This window comes from Coturnix japonica, chromosome 4 (genome assembly GCF_001577835.2).
Source record: "Coturnix japonica isolate 7356 chromosome 4, Coturnix japonica 2.1, whole genome shotgun sequence".
In the NCBI taxonomy this organism is placed as follows: domain Eukaryota; kingdom Metazoa; phylum Chordata; class Aves; order Galliformes; family Phasianidae; genus Coturnix; species Coturnix japonica.
The window spans coordinates 59,720,436-59,743,900 of record NC_029519.1 but is presented as its reverse complement, the minus strand read 5'-3'; the positions used below and the strand labels follow the sequence as shown (position 1 = coordinate 59,743,900).

The 23,465-nt window shown below is 36.8% G+C and overlaps 1 protein-coding gene across 9 annotated transcripts in view; it reads left to right on the top strand.

The window, feature by feature from the left end:
- DCUN1D4 (defective in cullin neddylation 1 domain containing 4) overlaps positions 1–23,465 on the top strand; it is a 33,747-nt gene that overhangs the window by 5,206 nt on the left and 5,076 nt on the right. For 2 of the 9 annotated variants that reach the window (XM_015862330.2, XM_032444191.1), the window contains exons 2-9: positions 968–1,038; positions 2,003–2,042; positions 7,934–7,963; positions 9,270–9,384; positions 16,887–16,978; positions 19,104–19,174; positions 20,730–20,821; positions 21,708–21,816. In XM_015862330.2, the coding sequence (XP_015717816.1) occupies positions 968–1,038; positions 2,003–2,042; positions 7,934–7,963; positions 9,270–9,384; positions 16,887–16,978; positions 19,104–19,174; positions 20,730–20,821; positions 21,708–21,816 (620 nt within the window). Of the gene's footprint in view, positions 1–967; positions 1,039–2,002; positions 2,043–5,677; positions 5,731–5,833; positions 6,003–7,933; positions 7,964–9,269; positions 9,385–16,886; positions 16,979–19,103; positions 19,175–20,729; positions 20,822–21,707; positions 21,817–23,465 lie in introns of those variants that run through there. The other 7 variants (XM_015862331.2, XM_032444188.1, XM_032444190.1 and 4 more) reach the window with 6 other exon arrangements.

The following is a 23,465-nucleotide window of genomic DNA, read 5'->3' as shown; positions in this document are numbered from 1 at the left end:
GCACCCCCAGCTCCTCTCCAGTAAGAGGAGACAGACTGTTTCTGTCTTGGTATAGATAAATATATCTGAAGTTTGAAATTCCATCTCTGGCGTATCTGACTTACAGAAATTGTGTTGATCTGATGGGGAATGGGAGAGCATAGGGTAAGAAATAAGAAGTTATTGGTGAAATGAGACTAGCTTGTCCTTAGATCCCGGGTCACTTTAAGTGTATTTTGAGAGTGTTTTCTTGGAATGAAATGTGGGAATTGCATCTTTTCCTTACTTGTGTCTTTTAGGGGAAAGCCACATTTGCTGGCAGAAGCACTGCAGCCATTAGCACATAACAGTGACGCCAGGCATGCAGAGTCGCATTCTGCTTGCGGTGTTTTGCTTGCCAAACGGGACATGGCTCTGTGTTGTCAGTGTTCTCTTCTGCCCAAGCTCCGGTGGGGCTGAAAGTTTGCTTTTAGTTTAAATGGAAGTATTCAGAGAAGGACCAGCTTGTCTCTTTGTATCAGCTGAGGCAAACTCGAGTGTCTGTGAGACAAGGAAGCAAAGCAAATCTGTGTTAGGGCTTCTTTCGTGAAGTGTCAGAGTTCTTCATTCTGGGTTCTGTTGGCTTTGGTCATAACTGCTGTATCGTGACTTGTGGTTCATTACACCAAAGTCATGTCCCAGCTGTGTATGTTCCAGTAACTTAGTTTTGCAAGTAAATGACTATAAAGACAAGTTCTTGTTTTATTATCTTTTAAAAAGCAGTGTTTTCAGTGGTCGTTTGAGAATGTTACATGATAATTAAATTGTTTTTGGAGCAGATGGAAGAGGAAGGCTGAGTAACATGGAAACTCTATGTAATAATTCCTCATCTTAAGGAGTAAAGTTGCAAACGATTTAAATTTATCACATTTAACATTTATGAAGATCTCGATTGCTGCAGCTGGAAACCAAACAGTTGAAAACTCTTTTTCTTTTTTTTTCCCTCTAGATTTTCAACTGAATTCTCACCTATCAACACTGGCAAATATTCACAAGATTTACCACACCCTCAATAGGCTGGTAATGACTTGCCATTTTCTCTTGGTGGAACTGCTAGGGCCATAGGTCACAATGTTTTTGTGGTTGATTGTGCTTCTAAGAACTATCACTGCCCGCTTGACTGAGAGGCTGTGGGTTTTGAATCTGGGAACTGTTATAAACAGTAAATACTGCTGAATGATTATACATCAAGGTTCAGAGTGGAGTTTTAGCCATGTTCAGTTCATCATTGGATTTGAAGTTTTTTTCCCCTAACAAGTTTTCCTGGATGATCATAGAATCATAGAATCACCAAGGTTGGAAAAGACCTAAAAGATCATCCAATCCAACCGTTCACCTGTTACCAATAGCTCTCACTGAACCATGTCCCTCAGCACAACATCCAGTCTTTCCTTGAACACCCCCAGTGACTCCACCACTTCCCTGGGCAGTCCATTCCAGTGATGAATGATCAGATGATGGTAATCCTTATTCCACGTATAGCTTCCATTTGTACATTGCAAATGTGGTGGAAAAGAAAAAAAACAAAGGGGTAATTTATTTCCAAGATTCCAGCTGAGTTCTAACCAGTTTTTGGGGGAATATGTCTGTGTGTTTGGCCGTAAGCAATACCACAATTGCGGTAAAGACTCAAGTCAGGTTTTCTAATATGACATTTATTCATGGAGTCTTTTAAAAAAGCACTGCAAAATTACCCATTCAATGCATGGTTACTTTCACTCTTCAGACATGATTTGTTTTTGAGTGGAAAAGTGTTTGGAAATATTTTTCAAATTGCTTGCAGATTATCCTTGGACTCTTTAGATATGTTTGCAAGTATAATTGTTTTGGTATATACAAACTCAAGACAAAAAGCCTCTGCAGTTTCAGCTAAAAGCTCCTTAAATAGTGAAGATGAATACTAATATGGAATAAAGATTAAGAGGTTACTAAGCTATGGAGATTAGGATCTTAGTAAACTGTATTTATTTCTATTCTCTTGCAGAATCTGACGGAGGACGTTGGTCAAGACGATCACCAGACAGGTATTTAATAAGGATGCAGTAGAAATAGATCACAGCAATGTAATATTGCTTTGTGAAACAATTATCTCTAGCATTATGGAAACAGATTTTTAGGAAGTGGAGGGAGTTTTAGAAAGCAACTACAGGATTGTTTTTCTTTTTTTAAAGATTTCTTCAAAATGTTTGTGCTTTTAACTTCCCCACTTGAGAACTGACAGGTTTCAGCAGTATGTTATTTTACATTTCCTTTGTGTAAGTTCTTTTAAGAAGACCTTACGACAAATTTCTCTCACTCCTTGGACTCAACACATCAGACTAGCAGAATACCCATGTTCCTACAGTGTTTTGACTCTTGAAACTGCATTAGTGAGAACAGAGCAGAAGCAAGGCCTCTCATAGCTATTGTGTTGCCTGTGACCGAGTTTAAATGCTGTGCTCCAAACAACCCAATTCTTTTTTATAAGTGATTTTGTGGAAGGAACTTGTTCCTATTTCTTGGGTAGATTTTCAGTAAGGATCTAAGGGCTATTTCTTAGTCCCCAGTCTGTTTTCTGCTCTACAAAATGTCACTGTTTTTGAGGCCATCATCTCAGGTGTGTGGTACTTGCTTGCTGCCAAATCTTGATTCACCTGCATTTGTGCTTTGTGGCTTGATATCTTTTAATGTGCGCTACCTCCTTTTGTGCTTGTTTCTTAAAGCTGACATCTTCCTTGATTCCTTTTTTTCCTCATTTCTTTCTGTGTTTCAAGCATGATTCTTAAGGAGGAAGGAAAATAACTTGTTGGCTTCAAGCCCAGATATTTAGCAGAGCAGTTCTTCAAAACTGGCCACATCTGTCTTCTCATGTCTGAAAGCTGTTCTTTCCTCTGGTGTGCTGATGTTACCCTGAGCGCTTAAGAAAGTGAGGAGAGCTGTTTGCTTCTCCTGGAGATTTCTGGAACAAACTTGTAAGTCTACCACTCTGTTGGCTTAGAGCAATGAGAAGAGATATGCTGGGCTGGGATCTGACAGAACTCACCTGTGGCTTGTGCCACCTCCTCCACACTGACTTTGTTTTGCAGTTACACTGTCTTACCCTGCCAGAAGGCTTCTATCAAATGTTTTCTGTCAGCGTTCTTGGTGGTTTCATACCTGAAGTTTGCTCATCATGTAAAAGCTCTGCAGAACAGGTTGTCAGATGCAGTTTTGAAAGACCTGCTGCCATCCATTTGTTAGAACTAATGTCCTCTTTTATCTCATAATGGAGACTTGGAATTTTCCCCTTTGTGACGTAGGATCTTGAACAAAATCTGGATGCGTTCTTATTTTGCACATGAAAATGTGTTCTATAGTCTTTTCTAACTGTTGATTGCAAAACTGTTCTGAAGCATGAAGTATTGGTTTTGAGGCAATCAAGTTCTGTTACTAATCAATAAGAGTAAGTGGGTGTGCTTAAAGTACTGGAATTTCTCCTCTCTTGCTTCGCACTGCCATCATATAAGGTCAGTTAAGAAATCAGCCTTAGCATTCCCATTATCTCCTTGGGAACATATTCAAGTATGTTGTTGATTTTAATGTACTGCTTCATTCTGACACTTGTTGTTATTGCCTGGTTTGTGTTTGTTTGTATTAAGCTGTTTTAAAAGCTTAAGCATACTCACTGAATGAGTTTGGATGCAAAATTCCAGTAAATAATATATTTTTTTAATAATTGCTGTAAAAAGAGCCTTTCAAACCAGGAAAAAGTATGAATTGAGAGTGGAAAGTAGAAGTTGCTACTGGCAAATTCTTCAGATTTCATTCTAGTGTTTCTTATGCTTCTGCCCTGTTTTATATCTCTTTGCAGGAAAAGATGAAGCCCCAATGTTTGCATAACTTCCAGCCTTGAGTTCAGTTGAAAAGTATACTTGGCCTTCCTCATGTGAGGACAAGTAGACGTGCAGGGGGCTATTTTGGTCATTGTGATTATAGTGCAGTGATGTCTCATGTGCCCACTTGTTAGGTGACTTGACACTCGTGGAACATCTTACAGGAGAGTCTTATGTAAGTCTGGAAAAAACGAAGCCATCTTTTCCAAATCATTTGATATCATTGTGCCTAAGTTTTCATAATTTCTATTCTCTGGTATTACTGATGGTGTAGTAAGAAGTGTCAAGACCTATTCATTTTATTACACACCTTACAGAGCTGCATAGATCCTGTGGATTTATTTGGGATTCTACATCTAGAACTCATTTGACAGTCGTCTTAGTAAGTCTGCTGTGAAGGTTTCTTTGAGTGTTATCAGACCCATGTAGAGATTTGTTTTGGTTTGGTTTTTTGAGATGTTTTTTACACTTTGAGTCTTCTGGAGCACGTCTTATCCTTAGACATTACTGTTATTTTTCTGACGTGTATCCTGGTAAATGTTGTTACAGTGGAGTCATGTATTAAGTCACCCTGAAACAATGACTTATATCTAAATTGAGTTGAGGAAAAGCTGTTTAGAAAAATGGAGATTTCAATTTTTGGTTACCCTTTATTTATAACGAACTTTTAATGCTTACTGTATTCTTTCAAAGCAGGTATTTTTGAGCTAACAATAAATGTGCTGGACATCTAAATTATTTTAGACATATTCTATCTTTTCTAAGAATTAGTGTTCCTTTTCTGGAACCATAACTTAAGTATTTAAGAGCTGGAAGATGGTTTTTTCAGATTTTCTTCAGTGATTTAGGAAGTACCCGGGACTTTATTTCAAATTATATCACACGCTACAATTAGAGTCTCATAAAATGTGTTAGCATTGAGTGTGTTTATATGCATCTGACAAATAAGGTAGACTGTAAATGTGTCATGGAGTTTTAAGTTATCAGCTGTTTCTAAGGGTAAGATTCACAGACAGTTGGACTGATCAAACCATTTGCTCTTTTTTTCTCCCCTCCCTTTTATATGTATTAACTTGGAAATTTCCCTTTTGCCTTTGATATGAGCCATTTTTGTCATGCCTATAAATCCAGCAGCTTGTCAATAGCTCACATTGAAGTCTTACTTTGATTATTAAATTGTGACTTTTTACTTATCCAGACTAAAATGTCTGTACAAGTACATATCCTGCTGTCTCCTGACTGTTTTAACGTGAAGTAATGACTTCAGGGGAAAAAATAAAAGGCTTTGTTGCTTTTCTTGAAGTTTGGAAAGGGGTGGAGGGGAAATTATTTTGCTTCTGTTCTTTTTTCCCCCCCCCCCTTTTTTTTTGTTGTGTTTTGAAGAAGAAAACCCTTGTGTAAGTCCAAAGCTGTTGTGTAGTGTGGAATTCAAGATAGAGGAGGTGATTTTTTTTCCTCTTTACCTGCTTTTACAAGAAGATTGTAAATGGTTTGGTGGTTTGACAAGTACTTTAGTTATTTTCTCATCTTGTATCTGAAAAATGATGGTTAACAGTGTTGTGGTGGTCATTGAGTGAGTTGCTTTATCTTTTCCAGTTACTTCAGCATTCACAGTTTGTAATTATTTTTTCTTTGGAAACATCCATCTACTTAAACATCAGAAGAGCAAAAGTGTTTACCGTTGTTATCTGGAGAGTAGGTGAAATTATGTGTCTAAATCTCTTCTACAGGGACTCAGTTTGCAGAATTCTTTTTAATTGACCGCTGTTCTTTCTTTTTTGTTTGTTCTGGTTTTGTTGTTATTCTAGGAGTGTCTCTCCCTTGTGGTGCTTATCTTACACACTGTTTTATATTTCTTGGGGTGAGTTTTAGCTCTTGAGTTGATATATCTCTGGTAACTTTGTTTCCTGCAAATTTGGAAGTACTGAATAGAACGTTTGGCAAACAACATTTATACTCGGCAGGCTTTTGGCTCCTGGTGGCCTATTCAGCAGCCATTTGGAGGCTCTACCTTGCAAATGCTAGCTTCAAGTGTCAATAAAACAGTGAGAACTAGGAGGGTTCTGCCAATCTTGAGTTGAGACCCAGGAGTAAGAAACTTTGAAGATAATCACATCAGAGGAGCTGCACTCGGTAAGTAAAGTTCCTGTCAAACTTTGCATGGAGTCAGAGAAAGCTGCATGTGTGTTTGCAGATATCAGACCTGTGAGAAGTGAAATGCTTTGGGAAAGCCCAGACATTAGTAAGGCCTGTACAGAAAAGGTTAATGTTAATGCTACTTAGTGAGCTGTGCTGTAAAATAAGAAACTGCAAGAATTTAAACGAAGCTGCATTTGGATAGTTTTTAACTTCAGGTGGAAGTAACAGAAATATCCTGCTTTTTTAACTTGAAGAAACTACAAGAAAATAACTACCCTTCAAATTCGATATACACTAATTCTAGTGTAAATATTTTTCAAGTAATGTACTTGCAGTGTGGTTTTCAGTAGTTTATAGATCGATCATTCAATGGTTAAAACATAGTGAAGATTTAGTACAAAACTAAGTTATTAAGGTGTTAAATCTCTGAAAGCAAGTAGAATGTTTGTCCATTCTGTGTCCTTGTGTGTGGGTTGAGCGTATGCGTTTAATAGCCATGTACCAATTTCTGAGCTCTCTTCTCTTTCCTTTTCTGTCAGTTTGATAACTGCAACTAGATACATTCAAACCAAGAAAGGGTGTAAGTTTTGTATGAGTCGTTGGAGAAATTGGGGTGCAATGAATTCTCTTATCATTTTAAGACTTCAAACTGGAATTCTTGGATTAAATTTTTTGGTTTGTCTGGGGTTGCAGAGCTGATACAATTATTTTCCCATTCTATAACTTTTATTTATTTTCATCTTCTGCTATGCATCTCTCTTCACAGAAGCCTTGCGTATTTCTTTTCCCAGTAAAATAACAAGCATTAGCAGGAGTAAACTGGACAAAGTCAAGGGGGTTTGGTTTGGTAGTTTCAGTTATGTTTTACCAGCATCCAGTGTCTGTGGCATCATAAATAGATTTCTAATTAGGCATATAAAAACAAAGAAAGAGATAGTTTTCAAAGGAATGAGGTGACTGCAGGTTGTATTCAGGTACTCGAGTATGTACGTGCTTTCCAAAATAATCTGTTTGTTAGCACACACTTTGATTATTTAAGCTTGTGTCTGAGTTTGTTTGTAGTTCTGAATCTGTTGGCTGTTTGTAGCCAGCTGTTAAGTTCTGCTGTCATCTTAAATGTCCCTAGTTTGTGTAGGTTTTCAAACACTAGGAACTTGATTTAAAAACCAATAAAACATCATACTTTTATTAATTTATAGGAATAGAATTTTGTGGTACCATTAATTTGCAGGTATGATCAGATGGAACTAATGTAGTCATAAGAAGAGGTTCATTAGTTTCTTAATAAATGAAATTTCTTAGTAAAATGCTTTGGGCATACTATGAAATTTAGGTGGTCTCTGGTTTATCTGTTTCAACTGTACTTATTTTTGAGAATATGATTATTGTTAATATCCTTTTATTATATATTCAGGGTAATGCCTTTAGAAGTACATTCTTCTGATGTAGCCATTATATTTTGATATGACAGAAGCTTGAGTACAATGCTTTATTTCATTTTAATAACTAGTTAAATTATATTCTAAAAGCACAGTACTCTTAAAGCTTTCTTTCTAAAAGACACTGTAGGTATGTCCATGCTTTCCTGGGAGAGGAGCTTAGTGGACAAAAGGGAGAAGAAAGAAGGGGAGAAAAGCATAGGGAGAATGTATAAACTGGAACTAGAGAGATAAATTTCTTGAACTAGAGAGAAAAAAATTTTCTTGATGAAAGTGAGTGTGAAGGCAAGAGTAAAGAAGGCATGCTAAATCTAAAACTTAGTTAGTTGAAACCAAATTTATTAATGTTGGTAACTGGTATGACTGTATTGCCTACTATCAGAAAAATCCTTACTTTTATGTGTCTAATAGTTTTGGTGCATGTTTAAAATAAAGTACATGTGGCAAAGACTGTAAGGTTCCTTACATGTGTTTCTCCTGTAACAGGAGAGAGACTTTCAAAGATACGGAGAATAGGTAAGCATAAGACTGCCATTAGTATTTGTTGGGAATTTGGCCTCTGATTTCAGTCTGTTCCCCTGGTGTCAAGTGGTAGTACAAGTTTTATTGCCTAATTCTGTACTGTGATTTAAAATAAAAGATTTTGTGAACGTGTTAGTAAAGCAGAGCTAAACTTGGATGCTGTTGAAGCTAAGAGAAGGAAGCTTAGACATGCTGTAGTTCTTCATATTTTCTTGCAAGTTTCTTTGGCATCGCTTTGTTTCCAGATTTTTATACCTCACCTCTCCCTTCCTTTCCTTCTAAGATTTCTCTGCATAACATTTAGAGCTTTGTTAGCTCTTTGAGCTGCTCCTACGCATACTTTTTTCTCGTGTCCATGTGGTCTTCAGTACGTGAAAGCAGGGCAAAATTTTGCTTGACTTTTTAGCCTGTTGCTTTCATGAGGCAGTGAAGATAATTAAACAACTTCCTGTGCTAATATACAGAAAGGTTTATTTGGGGATTTTTTTTTTTTTCTTTCCCCCCCTTCACTTTAATTACAGGTCTGGTGAGCTGGATTAGCACACTGAAGAGTTACCAGAACTGGCAAAAGGAAGAAGTAGTAGTAGTAGTACCAGTTTTTCAAATTGGCCATTTCCCACTTGCAGAACTTCATTGTTTAAGAACTACCTGAGCAAAATGATACTCATTTTTTTTCCTAATGCTTGTTAAACATCTGTTTGCAAAACTCTAAAAAAACAACAGAAAAAACATCACCACCAACAAAAACTAAACAGCCACCCAACCAAACAACAGCCTCAAAACCCCACAAACACAAACCACCTGAATAGAATCCCCTTTCCCCACCTCCTGCAACAAATCAAAGACAAATGGAAAAAACCCTCCTTTCCTTGCTGTCAGTATCAGAAAAGAAGTGTGGATTAAAAACAAAAAGGTTCTGTTTTCTAGAGCTGTGCTGCTCTAGTCTTTGGGTTGCATCTGTATTTCAAAAAGTAATGAACAACTCTCGGAAGTTCTGATCTGAATTAATTACTAAAAATTTCAGACTCAAGACTCCTTCAGGATAGACTTAGTTGATGCTTTTGTTAGACTGAAGTGGCACTGGTGCAATTGTATGTTTTGGCATAGTATTACTGACTTTAACTGAAAGAGAAATGCCATGGAAAGCAGATTTTGCTGTGGAAAGGGGGCCTTTTCTAATTTATAAATCCACTAACTTCCTCCCTTCCCTTTCCTTTGTAATATGCCTATTAGTGGACACAGTTTGACTGGTCTGCAATAGTTTCATCTCTTGTACTGGTGTTTTTAATTCCCTCTGTAGGAAGTCTCCGGTCTTGCAGTTCATCAGACTGCTTTAGTAAAGTGATGCCTCCAAGGAAAAAGAGGAGACCTGCAGCAGGAGATGATTTATCTGCTAAGAAAAGTAGACATGATGGGTATGTCATCTTACCGTGGGCTAAGACTGATGGAATATCTAAAGATGAATAGCTGATTTGATCATGTTTTTAAATACTAATCAAAATGGTATTCAAATTTGATTGGTTTCTTGATGTGGAACCATTGCCTGTGATTGATGTGAACATCTAGTTTCTGTTTGCTTCTCACCTTTTTTCTAGCCATATAACAGGCTTGTAGGGAACTTCTGTTCTTGTTTGCCAGCTGTCAAAATAGATGTACTTGCTTGTTCAAAAGCCTGTTAACAGATATAGTAATGTCTTCATATGTCAAAAAAGCGAATGTAGTTGTAGGCTATTTGCAGCCACAGTCTTACCTGAAATTCTGCTAATATTTCCCTGTCGTGTTGGTGGTTTTATGCTGATCATGCAAGAGAAAGCTGAATATTGCTTGGGCAAGGTTATGGCTAATGGTGGAGCGCTGATTGAAGGCAGTGCTGCTCATCTTCCCTCTGAGCAATGGAAGTGCAAGTGGGTTATGTGGAAGATCACTTTGCTCTTTTGGCACAGGTGCTGCACAGCTGACTGTTCTGGAAATGCTAGATTTTCTGTGAATGTTCAGTCAGCCTCAGTCCTTTAGTACCCTCTGAGTGTGCTCCTTATGTGTAAGATGGTCATTACTTATGTGAAATTAAATCAGAACTTCTGGGAGACTGTGCACTCCTGCATGGTAGGTTCTAGGGAGAGGGCGATAGCATACTTATATGGTATCTTGATACTGGAAAGTGATGTTTACACCCAGAAAATTTGTCTGCTTCTGTGAGCTTTGTTACATTCGTGTGTTACAGGTGACTCAAAACTCAAGCTTCTGTAACATGCACCTTCAGAAAGGTGATAAGATGTGTTTCCCCTGTCAGTCTGAAATGAGGCCGCATACTTTCCTTTTTATTCACTAGCATGAGTAATAAAAATGCTAGCAGCCAAATTAAGACTCTAGTTATGCCTCTATAACTCCATTGTGCTTAATAGGGTTGCACAACTGTAGCTGCCCTGGAATTTATTAAGTGATCTGCTGAGGCAGAAGAAAGATTTAAACTCCCTTTCATTGCTCTGAGTGTGTAAAACTAGGAAGAGCAAAAGAACACTGCATGTTGTTGATATTTTTTGCTGTATTTTGAGAAATATTAGAAGTGAAAATAGGATTAAATGTTTCTAGAATCTAAGCGGAGGTGTTTATAAAATTTAAATTGCCTCCATTTGGCAAGACCCTGACAGCAAAACAAGCTAAAACCCCTAGGAAGTAAGGTTGTCTGTAGTAGAAGATACTGATCTGTGTAATTTGGAAAAGAAAATAATGAAAAGCTGATTTCTTACTGTTAGTAGTTTGTGTAATCACTAAGAGCTTTTTGAAAGCGTAATTTGAATGCTTTTTCTTTCTGCCTTGCAGTTTGTACCTAATGGATCTAGTCTTCATTGTACTGCCATCTGTGGTTTACTTCAGGGGATAACCTCTGCCTGCTTTTAGAAGCAGAGGTGAAACCAGATCTGTCAGCTGTGGGCCAGAGGGGAATATCCTTCTCTGCTGTGGTTCCAATTTTTGTTTTCCTTCTTAACTTCTAAGATTTTTGGGCTTCCTCAGCTTCCCTTTGTTTCCTTTCTTTTGCTTTGATCTTCAAGAAAATAGCCTGTATTTCACCAGACCTGGCAATATGAATTTAATTACTGAATATTCATCTCTGTTTTAGAGATATATTTTTCTTCTGAGTATTTCAAGTCCGGCTCAACCTTTTTTGAGCAAGTCATCACTCTGCTTTTTGGGTAGAGCTCCTACTGTTTGTTTTTTTTCTCCCCCAGTGTTGGACATTTTGGTGTGTTAGACTGAAACCAATATGAAATTAGGAATCTCTGCAGCAGTGTGCTCTGGTGAGCTTAGTTATCTCGAAAGCTATTGCTTCCGACTTTGTGTGAATGCTTTATGCAATAACATTGGTGCAGGTGGTTCAACACCAGTATATATAATAAGGGGCTCCTAGGCTGTCTTCTTTACCATTGTTCTCATTTTAGACTTACTTGAAACTTCATGCTGGTAACTCAGGATAAGCCTTCAGGGGACGTTAGCCTATGTGGAATCTGTGCAGTTAAGCAAAAAAAAGGTAGTCAAAGTCTTCTTGAATGTCTGCTTTTCATGAAAAACAAAATGTATTATCTATAGAAGATATTTCCTGGCAGAGAGAGGATTTGTCACTTGAAATGTTTTCGGAATTATCTAAGTTTTGTATGTTGTAGAGGAACGTTAACAAATTCAGTAATTGCCCATCTCCCATTTGCTTTCAGTATGATGGTACTCTGAAGATTACCAATAGATTGTTGTTGTTGAGGGTGTCAGAAAAGCAAAAACCAAATGTTGCTAACTTCCCCTGATTTTTCTACACACACAAGGATGTGTTACATGAATAGTTGGATGATCCTTTCAGTCTTCACTTTTCGGGTTCCTATATTTCCTTCAGTTATAGGAATACTAATAGTAATACTTTCGAGATGCATATTCTTTGCACAAAGCTTATTGCAGCAGGGCTCTGTACTGAAAAAAGATTTTGAAAGGCTCTTATCTTCATAAGCTCTAAACAAATATGGTCCCAGGGAACTTGCAATAATGTTCACCCTTGGTATCAGGCTTTTAGGAATACATCCTCATTCTGAAATAATTAGTGGAATGATGCTGCTGCCTTTTGAAGAAAAGTATAGGAACAAACCTAGATGTGACTGCAGTTATTTGGAGACCTGATTTCATGTGTAGGCTAACTATGGAAAACTAAGATTCTTGCTTTCTTTAGCATCCCATCCTTACACAGCTTGAATTCTGTTAGTCAGTGTTTGAAATTTCACCTTGAAACATGAATATTTTAGTGGGATATTTTAGTGGGAGGAATTTATTTATTTATTTATTTATTTATTGCTGGAAGATGAACAGTGAAAATAATTCAGAGCGTTCATCTCTGGATTGCAGTAAGGTTTATCCCATTTTACAGGATGGTACTGGAAGTCAGACAGTTCAGTGCACACCTATCAGAGCATAATGACTTGAAAGCATTTAATTTCCTTCTCGGTTTGGCAGCCTTGACCATAGCATACTTTGAATTCTCACACTCTCGGGTATTCCCAATTTGGATTTAAAAGTATGTGTTCTGCATGCTGCTCTTCCATCATAATGTTAAGGGTCTTACATAGGGTAAAGCAAGTTTCATGTGAAGATGGTTGCTAGGTAAGGGCGTAGTCCCTACTGTCTTTCTGCATATCTGTTAGGCATTCTCTATGCAAAGACTGACTGTTCCTTGGGGAAAAACAGAGCTATGTAACATAATGTCATCTTCTTTCTGATAGTGTAATATAAAAAATATTTCTACTTTTCTCTCTAGAATCATGCTGAGGGGAAAAAAGCTGACAGTAGTGTATATTTGGACCTTATACATCTGCTTCCCTGAAAGCTGTATTAGATCAGCATATCTAATATGTGGTTGTATGTGTGGACCACATAAGGAAATGATGATATTAAAAACAGATGTACTTGATTTGCAAGCTCTATGCTCTGTAATGAAAATAACTGAAATTTTTAAAACACAGTCAGTGCTGTTCTACTAATGTGGGAAAGTAAGACAGGAGGGGACTAAGCCTGGAAGTTTTCAAAATCATTAGTATTGATAGGCTTCTTTCTTCTACTGCTATTTAGCAACTGGTTTGATTCTACTGCAGGCAGGCAGCCTGTGTTGCCAATTGTCATACGTGTCTAGACCTCATTCCTTGAAGCAGAACTTTTCAGATAGACACAGGTCTAATTTTCCCTGTCTCTGTACCTTTCCAATGAGCTTGACTTCATAGTTCTGCAGCAACTAGATGTGTGACTGTCAGAGTGTATGCTCTTATACTGTGCCTTAAGTGAATCTTGTTAAATTTAAAATGTTAGTTTAAGTTTTTAGAGATAACTGTGAGCCTTTATATAGGGAGGAATATGGCACCTTGATAGGAAAGAATTACCTGTCAAGTGAATTTATCCTGAGTGTTGCTCTAGACTGTCTTTGTCACACCTTGTTAATAGTAAGACATTTTTTTAAAAAAAACATGATTTACTTTATTACATATAAAACAATTGCTAAAATTGGAAGCCTGAGTGGATGTGTGTGCTTTTTAACCTCTGATGTGTGACTGAAATTGTATGGATTACTGTTATGGACCATCAATGCATAAGCAGATTGCTAGTCTGTAATGTAGTTGTTGTATATCTGTTCTAAGGTACTGGTGTCTGGCACTGTAAGAAACCTGTGAGCCATTGAGGACTTGAGTAAACCTAAGATCAGTCTGTAGATGTTTGGTTCTCAGAGATACTCACAAATCTAACATGTGCACTAAGGCAGTTTATATTCATTTGTGTAGCAAAGGGTACCACCCTTAGCACAAAGCACATCGTCTTATAGTGTATGCAGAGAAATTCTAAAGATGGGAGAAATATTCTATGATCCAAAATCGGTGCTAGTCTTTCTTGTGGTTTGTGGTTTTCCTCTCTGCACTTGATTCTTCAAGCAATCAAATCTGTATTGAGACTGTGTCCTCTGAACTAGCATCTGGAACCACCCTTACACAGTGCTGCCAGGTTGAGCTTGCAGTGACATTGAACAGAGCCGTCCTGGGCTCTGATCTCAGATGCTTACCCAGTTTCTTGTTTGTAACTTGCCCTCATCTCGCTCTAGGGATTAGGAGTCTCTAATAGTCTAGACATACCAGCTATTTCTGAGAGGGGAAACTCATTTGCTATTTACAGTACGTGGTGTGAAGATGAACTTCATCTCTGCATATGAAAGCTAACTAATACCAGGTTTGCTTTGGTGTGCTTCCCTCTGTCATTTTCCCTCTCAAATGGTTCTTGTCTTGCAAAATGCATGATCTGTTGTTACTTCCTTTTGGTTGCATTTTACAGCAGAAATGAGGGTAGCCCGAGATGATATCCTTTCTAATTTTTGAATTTTATGAAGTAGTTTATTAGCATCAAATCTTGAAAGATCTGTGATCAGTTCTGGTTTCTGAGAAGTCAGACTCTACTGGCCAGATACTGGGTTACCTGGTCACGTGTTGAGTGTGTGAACTTTCAGTTATCATTGCTTCCTCCAGTTCCTAAACAGCAACTTTAGCTTTAAACACAGCAAATCCATGTTGGTTCTATGAAAACTTGCTTAACATAGGTACAATGAATGTATAAAGGGGGGTGCTTTTTTATGTTCTGATTTCCTATTTCTCTTACACGTACTGTTCCTCTTACTCTGCCTGTCATTGCTGGTGTCTTGGCTCAGGCTATAGTATTTAATCCTGCACACTGAAAGTGCAGGAATCCTTTGTCTATAATACTTCAATGATCAAGAGCTCTATCAGTGTATGTTTCTTGAGGGTTCCTTCCCAGACAGCCACTGTGTAGACAAGTTAATTGAGCAAGCAGGGGAGGCACTTTATCAGCCCCACTCTTGTGGTGAGTGTCATTCTGTCTTAGGGAGCTACACGAGCTTTCCATGCAAACTCCTGCTACTGTCAGTTTTCAAGTTTATATTCTGGTTGGAATTTTTTCATATTTGCATCAGAAAATAAGGGGATATTGAGTAATTAAACTTTTGTTAATGTAGCAGAATGTCTTCCTTTGTCTCTATGCTTGCTTTTTCTGTTTTCTTTGAATTCAGAATATCCTGAAACGTGTTGGATGAGTCATTCCTAATCACAGTTAATTCTGCAACTATGAGAACGTTTTTTTTTTTTCAGACTGATTCCAAAAATAAATAAAGTAGGTGGGGAGAGTTCAAGGCAGGAGATGTCTCCAGCTTTGACTGTATCTGACCTAATAGCTTCTCGTTTGGTTGATTCCTTATTGGTCGGCAAAGTCATCCTATTCCTTTGCAACTGCAATAAAGCTTATGCAGGCTAAGATTAGATAATTCAAATAGGAAAAAGTGTTTTCAAAATTAAATAAAGAGTAAAGTGAGTCTTGAGTTTATCAGTGTATGTTTTTGAGGTGTATGGCTCATGCTGAGTTTCTGTTTCTTGAAGGTCAGCATGTTTCAATGCAATGTGGATTTTTCTTTCAATACTGACATTTCTAAAGATCTTCATTTATATTTGTCTTCTAATTATCAGGTTATAATTTTCCTGTGAACATTATTTTTCTAATGGTTAGTTGCTTTAACTAACTTAAAATAGTTCTTTGTGCTGCTGTCAGTGCAATGTGAACCTTTTACTAGATAGCTCCAAACAACCAGGTGGAAAGTGCTGATAGCAGAAAATGATTGTACTTCAGTCTTAAAAGTAGAGAGATCTTTTGCACGTTTAGCTAGAAGGACAAAATGGTGATGAAATTAACTCAATTTAATTTTATGGAGTTGTTTCAGAATGATTGTGGAACCAGTTAGCAGCTTGTTTGACTGCCCCCAGCAAGGGTTGGTGTTTTGAGAGGAAAGGCTGCATGCTTGGAGCATCTGCAGAACAGTTTATAGCTTGCTTCTCTCATCTTTGCTCCTCAGCTCTTTTCCATCTCCTAGCCTGAACTATTGTAGAGTGATGGAAATGTTCATTGCTGCACAGTCTGATCCAACTACTTGCGCTGTTGAGTCTTGTCTCTTTAACAAGCTACCACAATTGGTGTTTTCTGATTTAGAAGAGTTTAAGGAGGATGGAGTAATTTTGGTTACACATTGTGTGTTTTATGTGATTCAGATACTAAATTCAGGAGGCTGGTACTTCAGTGTTATTTCTTGAAAGCAGTTACAGTTCTTTAGGTTTGTCTGTGGAGAATATTACCTTGTCAGTCATCGCCGTGAGGAAAGGAGCACTACAGATTTAACTTTTCAGGTAGCTGTTGTTATAACTTATAATGAATGGGATTCTTTGAATTACTGTCAGTGAGGACTTGTAACCTCCTCTGTCCTTTGTTTTTTTTGTGGTTTTTTTTTTTTGTTTGTTACCAACTTACTGCCTTCAGAATAGTATTACTATGGGTCACACCTGTTTTGCTCTTTATGCCTTTTCTAGAATTTCTGAAGAGGCAAAAACTGTGTTCAGTTCTCTATAGTTAATAAATAATGCATGGTCTGTGTGCACATCCACGTAGGACTACAGTTGACAATAACGTGGAATTACTGTGGGTTTAGACCCACAACCAAGTTTCAGCCTGTCAGTTAAATATGGTAGCTAGTAATATGCTCAAGTCTTATATGGACTTGCATAAAGTACTTTGGGGTTGAATCTGGACCAGGCTATCTCTGTTGTTAGGACAGTTCATGCACATGGATAAGGTGTTGTGGATCAGTTGAACTGTTACAGACTGAGCAAGCACAGTAGATTCAGTGATTCTTACTCTGCTAAGCAGCTCACTAAATGACTCAATACAAGGTCAGAATGTTGAGTAAATTTGCTAGTGAAACTAATTGTGTTGCTGCTTACAATGGCTGTTGGCTAGACTGTTGCTGTTTGAAAAGTGATGTACTAATTTGTTTTTTTGTTTTTTTATTTTTAAGAATGTACAGAAAATATGATTCAACTAGAATAAAAGCAGAAGAGGAAGTCTTTTCGAGTAAAAGATGCTTAGAATGGTTCTATGAATATGCAGGTAAGTGTGAAATGCCAGTTTCCTCTCACTAACAGTTTAGCCTATGAAAACGGTTTTAAGTGAGCTGAGTGAATGAACATACTTTAATCTAGTTTATATTTAAAATTCTACTTCTGTTGTTACCTGTCTGGCTCTATAAAGTTACTCCATTTGCCATGTTAGCACTGAGTAGTGCGGGACTGTTCCTAGGGAAGGTATGTTTGTAATGTAAAAATAACTAACTAAATGAAAAGGTAGTGGAGGTAGTATAATTAACTTTTGCTGTTAAATCTGGTGGTTCTAGTTTCTAGCACAGAAACAAATAAACACAAGTATTCCATAACAGTCCTGACTTTGAATAGTTTTCCATTAGCAGGTACAAAGTAACCGAATTACTTACTATTGCTTTAATGTATGAGAACTTCCTTCAGGTAGTATAGGGTTAATGATTATGATCAATGGTCACAACAGATCACTCAGTAACAGTGAGTGAAGTCATTGGTCATTATTTTTCATTTTTTTTACACATCTATTCTGAAGGGGAGAATTTCAAGTATGGGGGAAAAAAATATTTCATGACTGTAAAGAAGACCAAAAAGAAGTGAAATAGGGGTTTGACAAAGGAAACAAGGTCATCTAGCAGTTTTCTGCTGTTGTTTTAGATAACATTGCTCACAGCTTGTGCTGTTCTGTCTCTCCTTATGTGTAATGAAGAATGACTTAATTTGATGTAATAAATTATTTTTTTCTTCTAATAAAATTATATATGCTAAATTAAGTAGCTTGAGATTTCACATGTCTGGGGCAGTCTGTGAAAGGAGATTAAGGCAAATTCAAGCTGCACCTGATCTCTTCGTTTTCCATTGACTGCATACACCAAGATATAACAGAAAAGTGGAGAGTATGATTTTGTTTACTGTATTGAATAACATTGTAAAAAATGAAATCTTTTTTCAAGTAATAATCTCTTTTGTGCGCTTTCTTTAAAGTCTTCTCCTCTATATCAGCGGACAGTTTGCACTGGACCCAGTGTTTATTTTTTTCCCCTAGTGTGTCTGTATTACAGAATTAATTTTATTTTGAAGGCTCTTGATTACAGTCAAAAGTGTAAATGGGAAGATGTCATAGGAGGATGGAAGATGGAAAAATATTTAATTAAACCTTGTTATTTCTTAGAAAGTAGGTCATATAATAGTAAAACTTAGAATTATTTTCCCTTTCATACCTTTTTCTTATACTCTTTATATTAAATAAAAGTACAGATGTCAACCTCTAGTGCTTTTCTTCCTAAAGTAAGCTCCTCTTAATGTGAATGAAATAATTCTGAAAAAAAAGTCCAAATATGAAGTGTACTAAAAAAAAAAAGCACAGTACAATCAATGTGTACAACCTTTATCGACAACATAATGTAGATGCCACAAACGTGTTGACTGAACAGCATTTCAAAAGTAGAGTTTTTTAATAACATGTTTTTGAACCTTTTTTCTTTTTAACTCAGCAAAGATATAGCTGCGTGTAATTCATATTTTCATTTTCCCCAGCAGTTACTAAAATTCACATAGTGTGTACCTGTAGTATTATTGCAATGCGAATAAACAGGAAAATGGCATTTTTATTTCAGAGTCTTTTATGTAAATGATGTTTTGTAGAGTTAACGTATGAATGAAACTGTAAGGATTAAGATTCTGGGAATGACAAACTTTTGTATCACAGATATCTAGACACCATAATCTTATGTGATACAATGTTATGATAACAGTAGAGATTCAAGCTGATAAATGAGTTTCAGTAATCATTGTTCACTCATTTAACCATACTAATATTACTTGGATGTTCTGCTAGTCTGTACTGCTCAAGATCTTATTCATGTGCTCTTCCAAGGTTCTCTTGGTAACTGGGCGGAATAAAAGTTGTTAGCAAGAGTGACAATTTGTTCTATAGTTTTTCTGTCTTTGTTTCCAAAGGTGAGATAAAGATACGTGTGTATCAACATCTGATTGTAAGTGGGGAAATATTTATTGCGTGCCAAATAAACCAGACTAAAGCATATGAAAATTCAGATTGTACTCTCTGATTAAATTTCTCTTAACCTCTAAAGATCAGTCCATTATAATTCTCAGAAATGTAAAATGCGTTTTCTTTGCAGGCACCGATGACATTGTAGGACCAGAAGGTATGGAGAAATTTTGTGAAGACATTGGAGTTGAACCAGAAAATGTAAGTTTGTCCATTCAGAGGGGGCGTAGTGTGTTATAATGACGATGAAGCTATCTAAATTCTCTTTGTTTTCCATCAAGAATTTAAAAAATTCAAATAGACATTTTGGAAGAGAAAGGAATATAAAGAAGTGAGGTTGAAGTACACTTGCCTTTGTTTGGAACCAACTTGCCTTTGTTCTGGAACTAGGACTGTCTACTCAACTTAAAACTCAATTTGCCTTTGCCACACCTTCTCCTGTCCCCCCTTTCCCCGCCTCTCCCCCCTTTTCTCTTTTTTTTTCCCCTCACTCCTTTCCTGCCAAAAGAAAGAAATAAAAAGTTTTAAAAGAGGTGATGACATCTTTTCTGCGACAGCACTGGAAATTTAACACAACTACCAGCTCATGTTTTCTATGGGAGAAAGGGGTTTCAAATATTGTGAGTGAAATTAGTGCTCCCATTATGGTGTTTCAGTACCCAAGTGAGGTGAAATTTTATATATATGAAGGAGAGGGAATTTTATATATGTGCCTTTTACAGCCTTTTTTCCTGGTATCTAATACATGATTTTTAAAACGTATATGCAAGTCCCATCTTTTGCTATGTTTGTAAACCATTAAGGTTAAAATGAGAGATGTTTTTGAAAGATTTGCTGGTAATAAAAGATGTAATTTGCTACCTTTGGAATTTATTAGTGTGATAAACCCTTGAAATTGATAGGGAGATTCCAGGTATATAAGTAGATATTCTGACTTTGCATTAACAATATAAGGCTGCATTAGTATTAATCAGAATAGAAAATTTAATTTGCTTGATTTCACTTTTTCCTTCTAGTATGCAGGGACAGTTGCCTACCACTTTTTCCATGTATATATCTTAACTATCCTGAATATGACAGTAATATTCCAATACCACTTTTTCAAGTTCTTTATTACTTCAGCTTTCTATGTGAGATATTAAAAGGATTCAGTTTCCTTTGGGGCAAAATTGAAGCAGTTATGAATCAGCCTCTGGATTGATACGTGCTAATGTTAATTCATTCAGTGTACTTAACATCTACCTGAATTGTACCTCATGTTCAGACTTGCAGAATTAGATGGGGTTGACGGTACCTTGTGGTATGTGGATTCATGGGGGATCATTATCACCTTTAGAACAATTAGATTTCATAAAGCTTATGCCTTGCTCACCTAGATAAATTTAACAAATGTAACTTGTCTCAAATTAGTGCTTAGATGTAATATTTTTGGGAAACCTTTTCTGAAGCCTGTGCTGGCTCATCTTCTTCATGGTTACAATACACACTAACTTACTACTGTGACATTCTGTGCATGCTTCCTTGAAGTAAGGTGGCTAACCTAACTGATACTGACTTTCTATCTTTGTGCTGCTATCTTATGGTTTCAATTGTGTGCACGTCTGTTATATGTGGATTTAAAATAGCTGCTCAATAGCAAAGTTCTGAATGTTTTGTTTATTTGAGAAAAGTAGCCTACTAAACAGCAACTGGAAAAAAACACAGGTATTTTTGTTGATTCTCTTCAGCTTTCACCTTTTTTTTTGCTCTGAAACAGGTAGTAATGCTTGTTTTAGCATGGAAGTTGGATGCACAAAACATGGGCTACTTTACATTACAGGAATGGTTAAAAGGAATGACATCACTACAGTAAGTACTTTGAAAAAAGACTTAAGATTTTTTTTCTTTAAGGCTGTTGTTAAAAAAAAATGCAATTTGATATTTTAAATCATAACTTAAAATAGAGTGCTGTACTGTAGAGCAGAAGCAATATTTTTTTGTTGCTGCTTCTGGTGATATGGCTCATTCAAAGACAACTTGAAACCTGGCTGCTGCTTGTCGAATACTCTCATAATGTCTGCAGCCTCAAGAAAAGGGAAGTATAATGATGTGCATTGTTTCTGTCTGCAAGAACATCCGTCTTTGTCACTGGGTAGGACCTATTTATTTCTTAACTTCAGTGTCATTGTACGAGTGCTAGATATTGGTATGTTGTTAAAGCATATTCAGTTTAAAATGTTAAACATTGCAAGCATTTTTTTGTGACTGCATTTTCATGTTCTCTCTATGAGAGATTCTCCTGTTGAGATCTTATCTTGATGGCATAATTAATATAGAAGGAGTTGAATAAACACGTTTCATAGAGTTGGAAGAAGAGTATTTTGGCTTATCTTTACAGAGCAGGATCACCAAAATTTTAGGAAGTTCTATAACTTTGCTGAGCCTATAGAAGTATTGTTTCTCTTCTGCAGTTTGTTGGTTGTTTTCCTTTTGTGGACAAATCTGTGGTTTAATCTCATGGGGAGTGCATTTTCTGCAGCTACAAACATGTTATTACTGTACAAGCACAAGACTTTGCTATTTTGTCTACATGTGTTTTGTTCTATGGGTTAAATCAAGGCCTCTTATACAGGCAAACTTATGCCTTCGTACTTAATGCAGTGATACGGATACATTTTAGAGATTCTTTTTCTAAGAACACCAGACATCTGTGTAAGAATGTTGACTATGAATTCACTCTTTGCTTTTCTTTCAGATGTGATACTACAGAAAAATTGAGAAATTCTCTGGATTGCTTGAGATCGTTATTAAATGAGCCTACCAATTTTAAACTTATTTATAGATATGCATTTGACTTTGCACGGGTGAGTACTGCAGAATGTTAACATAAAAACTAAACTTTACTGTGATGGGTGATGCTTGAGCGTAAATATGTTTCTCTTAACCTATTGCTTGAGGTTCTCTCTAACAAATATTTGTGTTACAATCACTTTTTTTTCTTACTGTTTGAGTTTTTTGAGCGTAAACATATTTAAAGCAGGAATGCATTTCAGCCTCTTCTGTGAGTGGTAAAAATAATAAACATGATAAGAGGTGGTTATAATATAAATATTGAATTTAAAAAGTCTTGGAAGATCGTCAATTATGTTCTTAACATTTATGAAACAATATGAAGTAATGTCCTGATATCAATGGAGGGAAGAGTAAAAGCAAGAAAAATGTGTGGGCTGTGATAAGCGTTCATAGAGTGAAGGAGAAGTAGAAATAGAAGAAAAAAGGGGAAAAAAGCAAGTGTTGCAAAGACTGCTCACCATCTTTCAGGGTTAGACCTAGACAGATGACTAATTTCCATAAATCTCTCTCCCTTTTGTTGCTGAGCATGATGCTGTATGGCATGGAATATCTCTCTGATTTGCTTGAGTCATCTGCCTTATTGCATCTGCCCTCCCTCCTGTGCATCCTCTGTCTATTCATCTAGTGGGCAGAGAGAAAAACATCAAAGGATGTGATGCTGTGCAAACACAGTCTAGCAGTGGCTAAAACATTGCTGTATTATCAGCTTTATTTTGGTTGAAGACTTAGAACACCTCAGCAGACAAGTTGCTGTGAAGAAAATTAATTCCATCCCAGTGAGAACCAAGTACATTGTGTGAAGGCTTATTCTGCTAATTTTGCTGAAAATAAAATACAGAGGTTAGAAATACTTAATGTTGCCAAACAAGTTCAAGATACTGGTGAAATATTTTGAACTGATTAAAAAAAAGTTTTCCTAGTAGCAAATCTATGCCAGCTGGTGGCCTATCAAAAATAAGTGACGTTCCATCAAATGAAGCACTTCAGAAGAGGTCAGTGGGTGGCGTATTTTCAAGATCTTTGTACCAAAGTCATGTTATCAAGTTCATTAAAACCTACTTACTAATCAGGTGTAATGAATCTGCTAGATACAGATGGTGGTGTATTTTCATTAAAAGACAAAGTAACTCACAAGCAACAACAAACAGCAAAAAATTAATTGCTGGCTCCGCAAGCCTGAATGTAACTGCTGCTTATTTGGCACAAAACTGGGATAGTTCTGAGAGAAGTCTCCATTTGCTATATGTCACAGTATTGTGTTACCTGTGCTTGTTTGGTAATTCATTTAGTTTGATTTTAATGTGATCAGTAGGATAACAGAACAAGGATCCTCCTCTGATCACATTCACATAGTCACTGTTAACTGACAGCTGCTTAGTTACCTTCCAGCAGTTCTTGTGGTTGTGAGAAAACCTCAGGAAATACATGCAGTGATGCTACTTGAACACACTTATGGCCATGCAGATGCATACCTGCAAACATGGGTATGGATATTGTTTCGTAGGAAGCTAGGAAGTCACAAACAGGAATACATGCCTCATCAGTGAGACTTTCTCAGATAACTGTCATTGCTATGGAAAGCATCTTCTGCAGCAAGCCAGTAGTTGTAAAGAAGGAAGCTTTAGTAGATGGTTGGGTTTTCACTAAATAATAATAATAA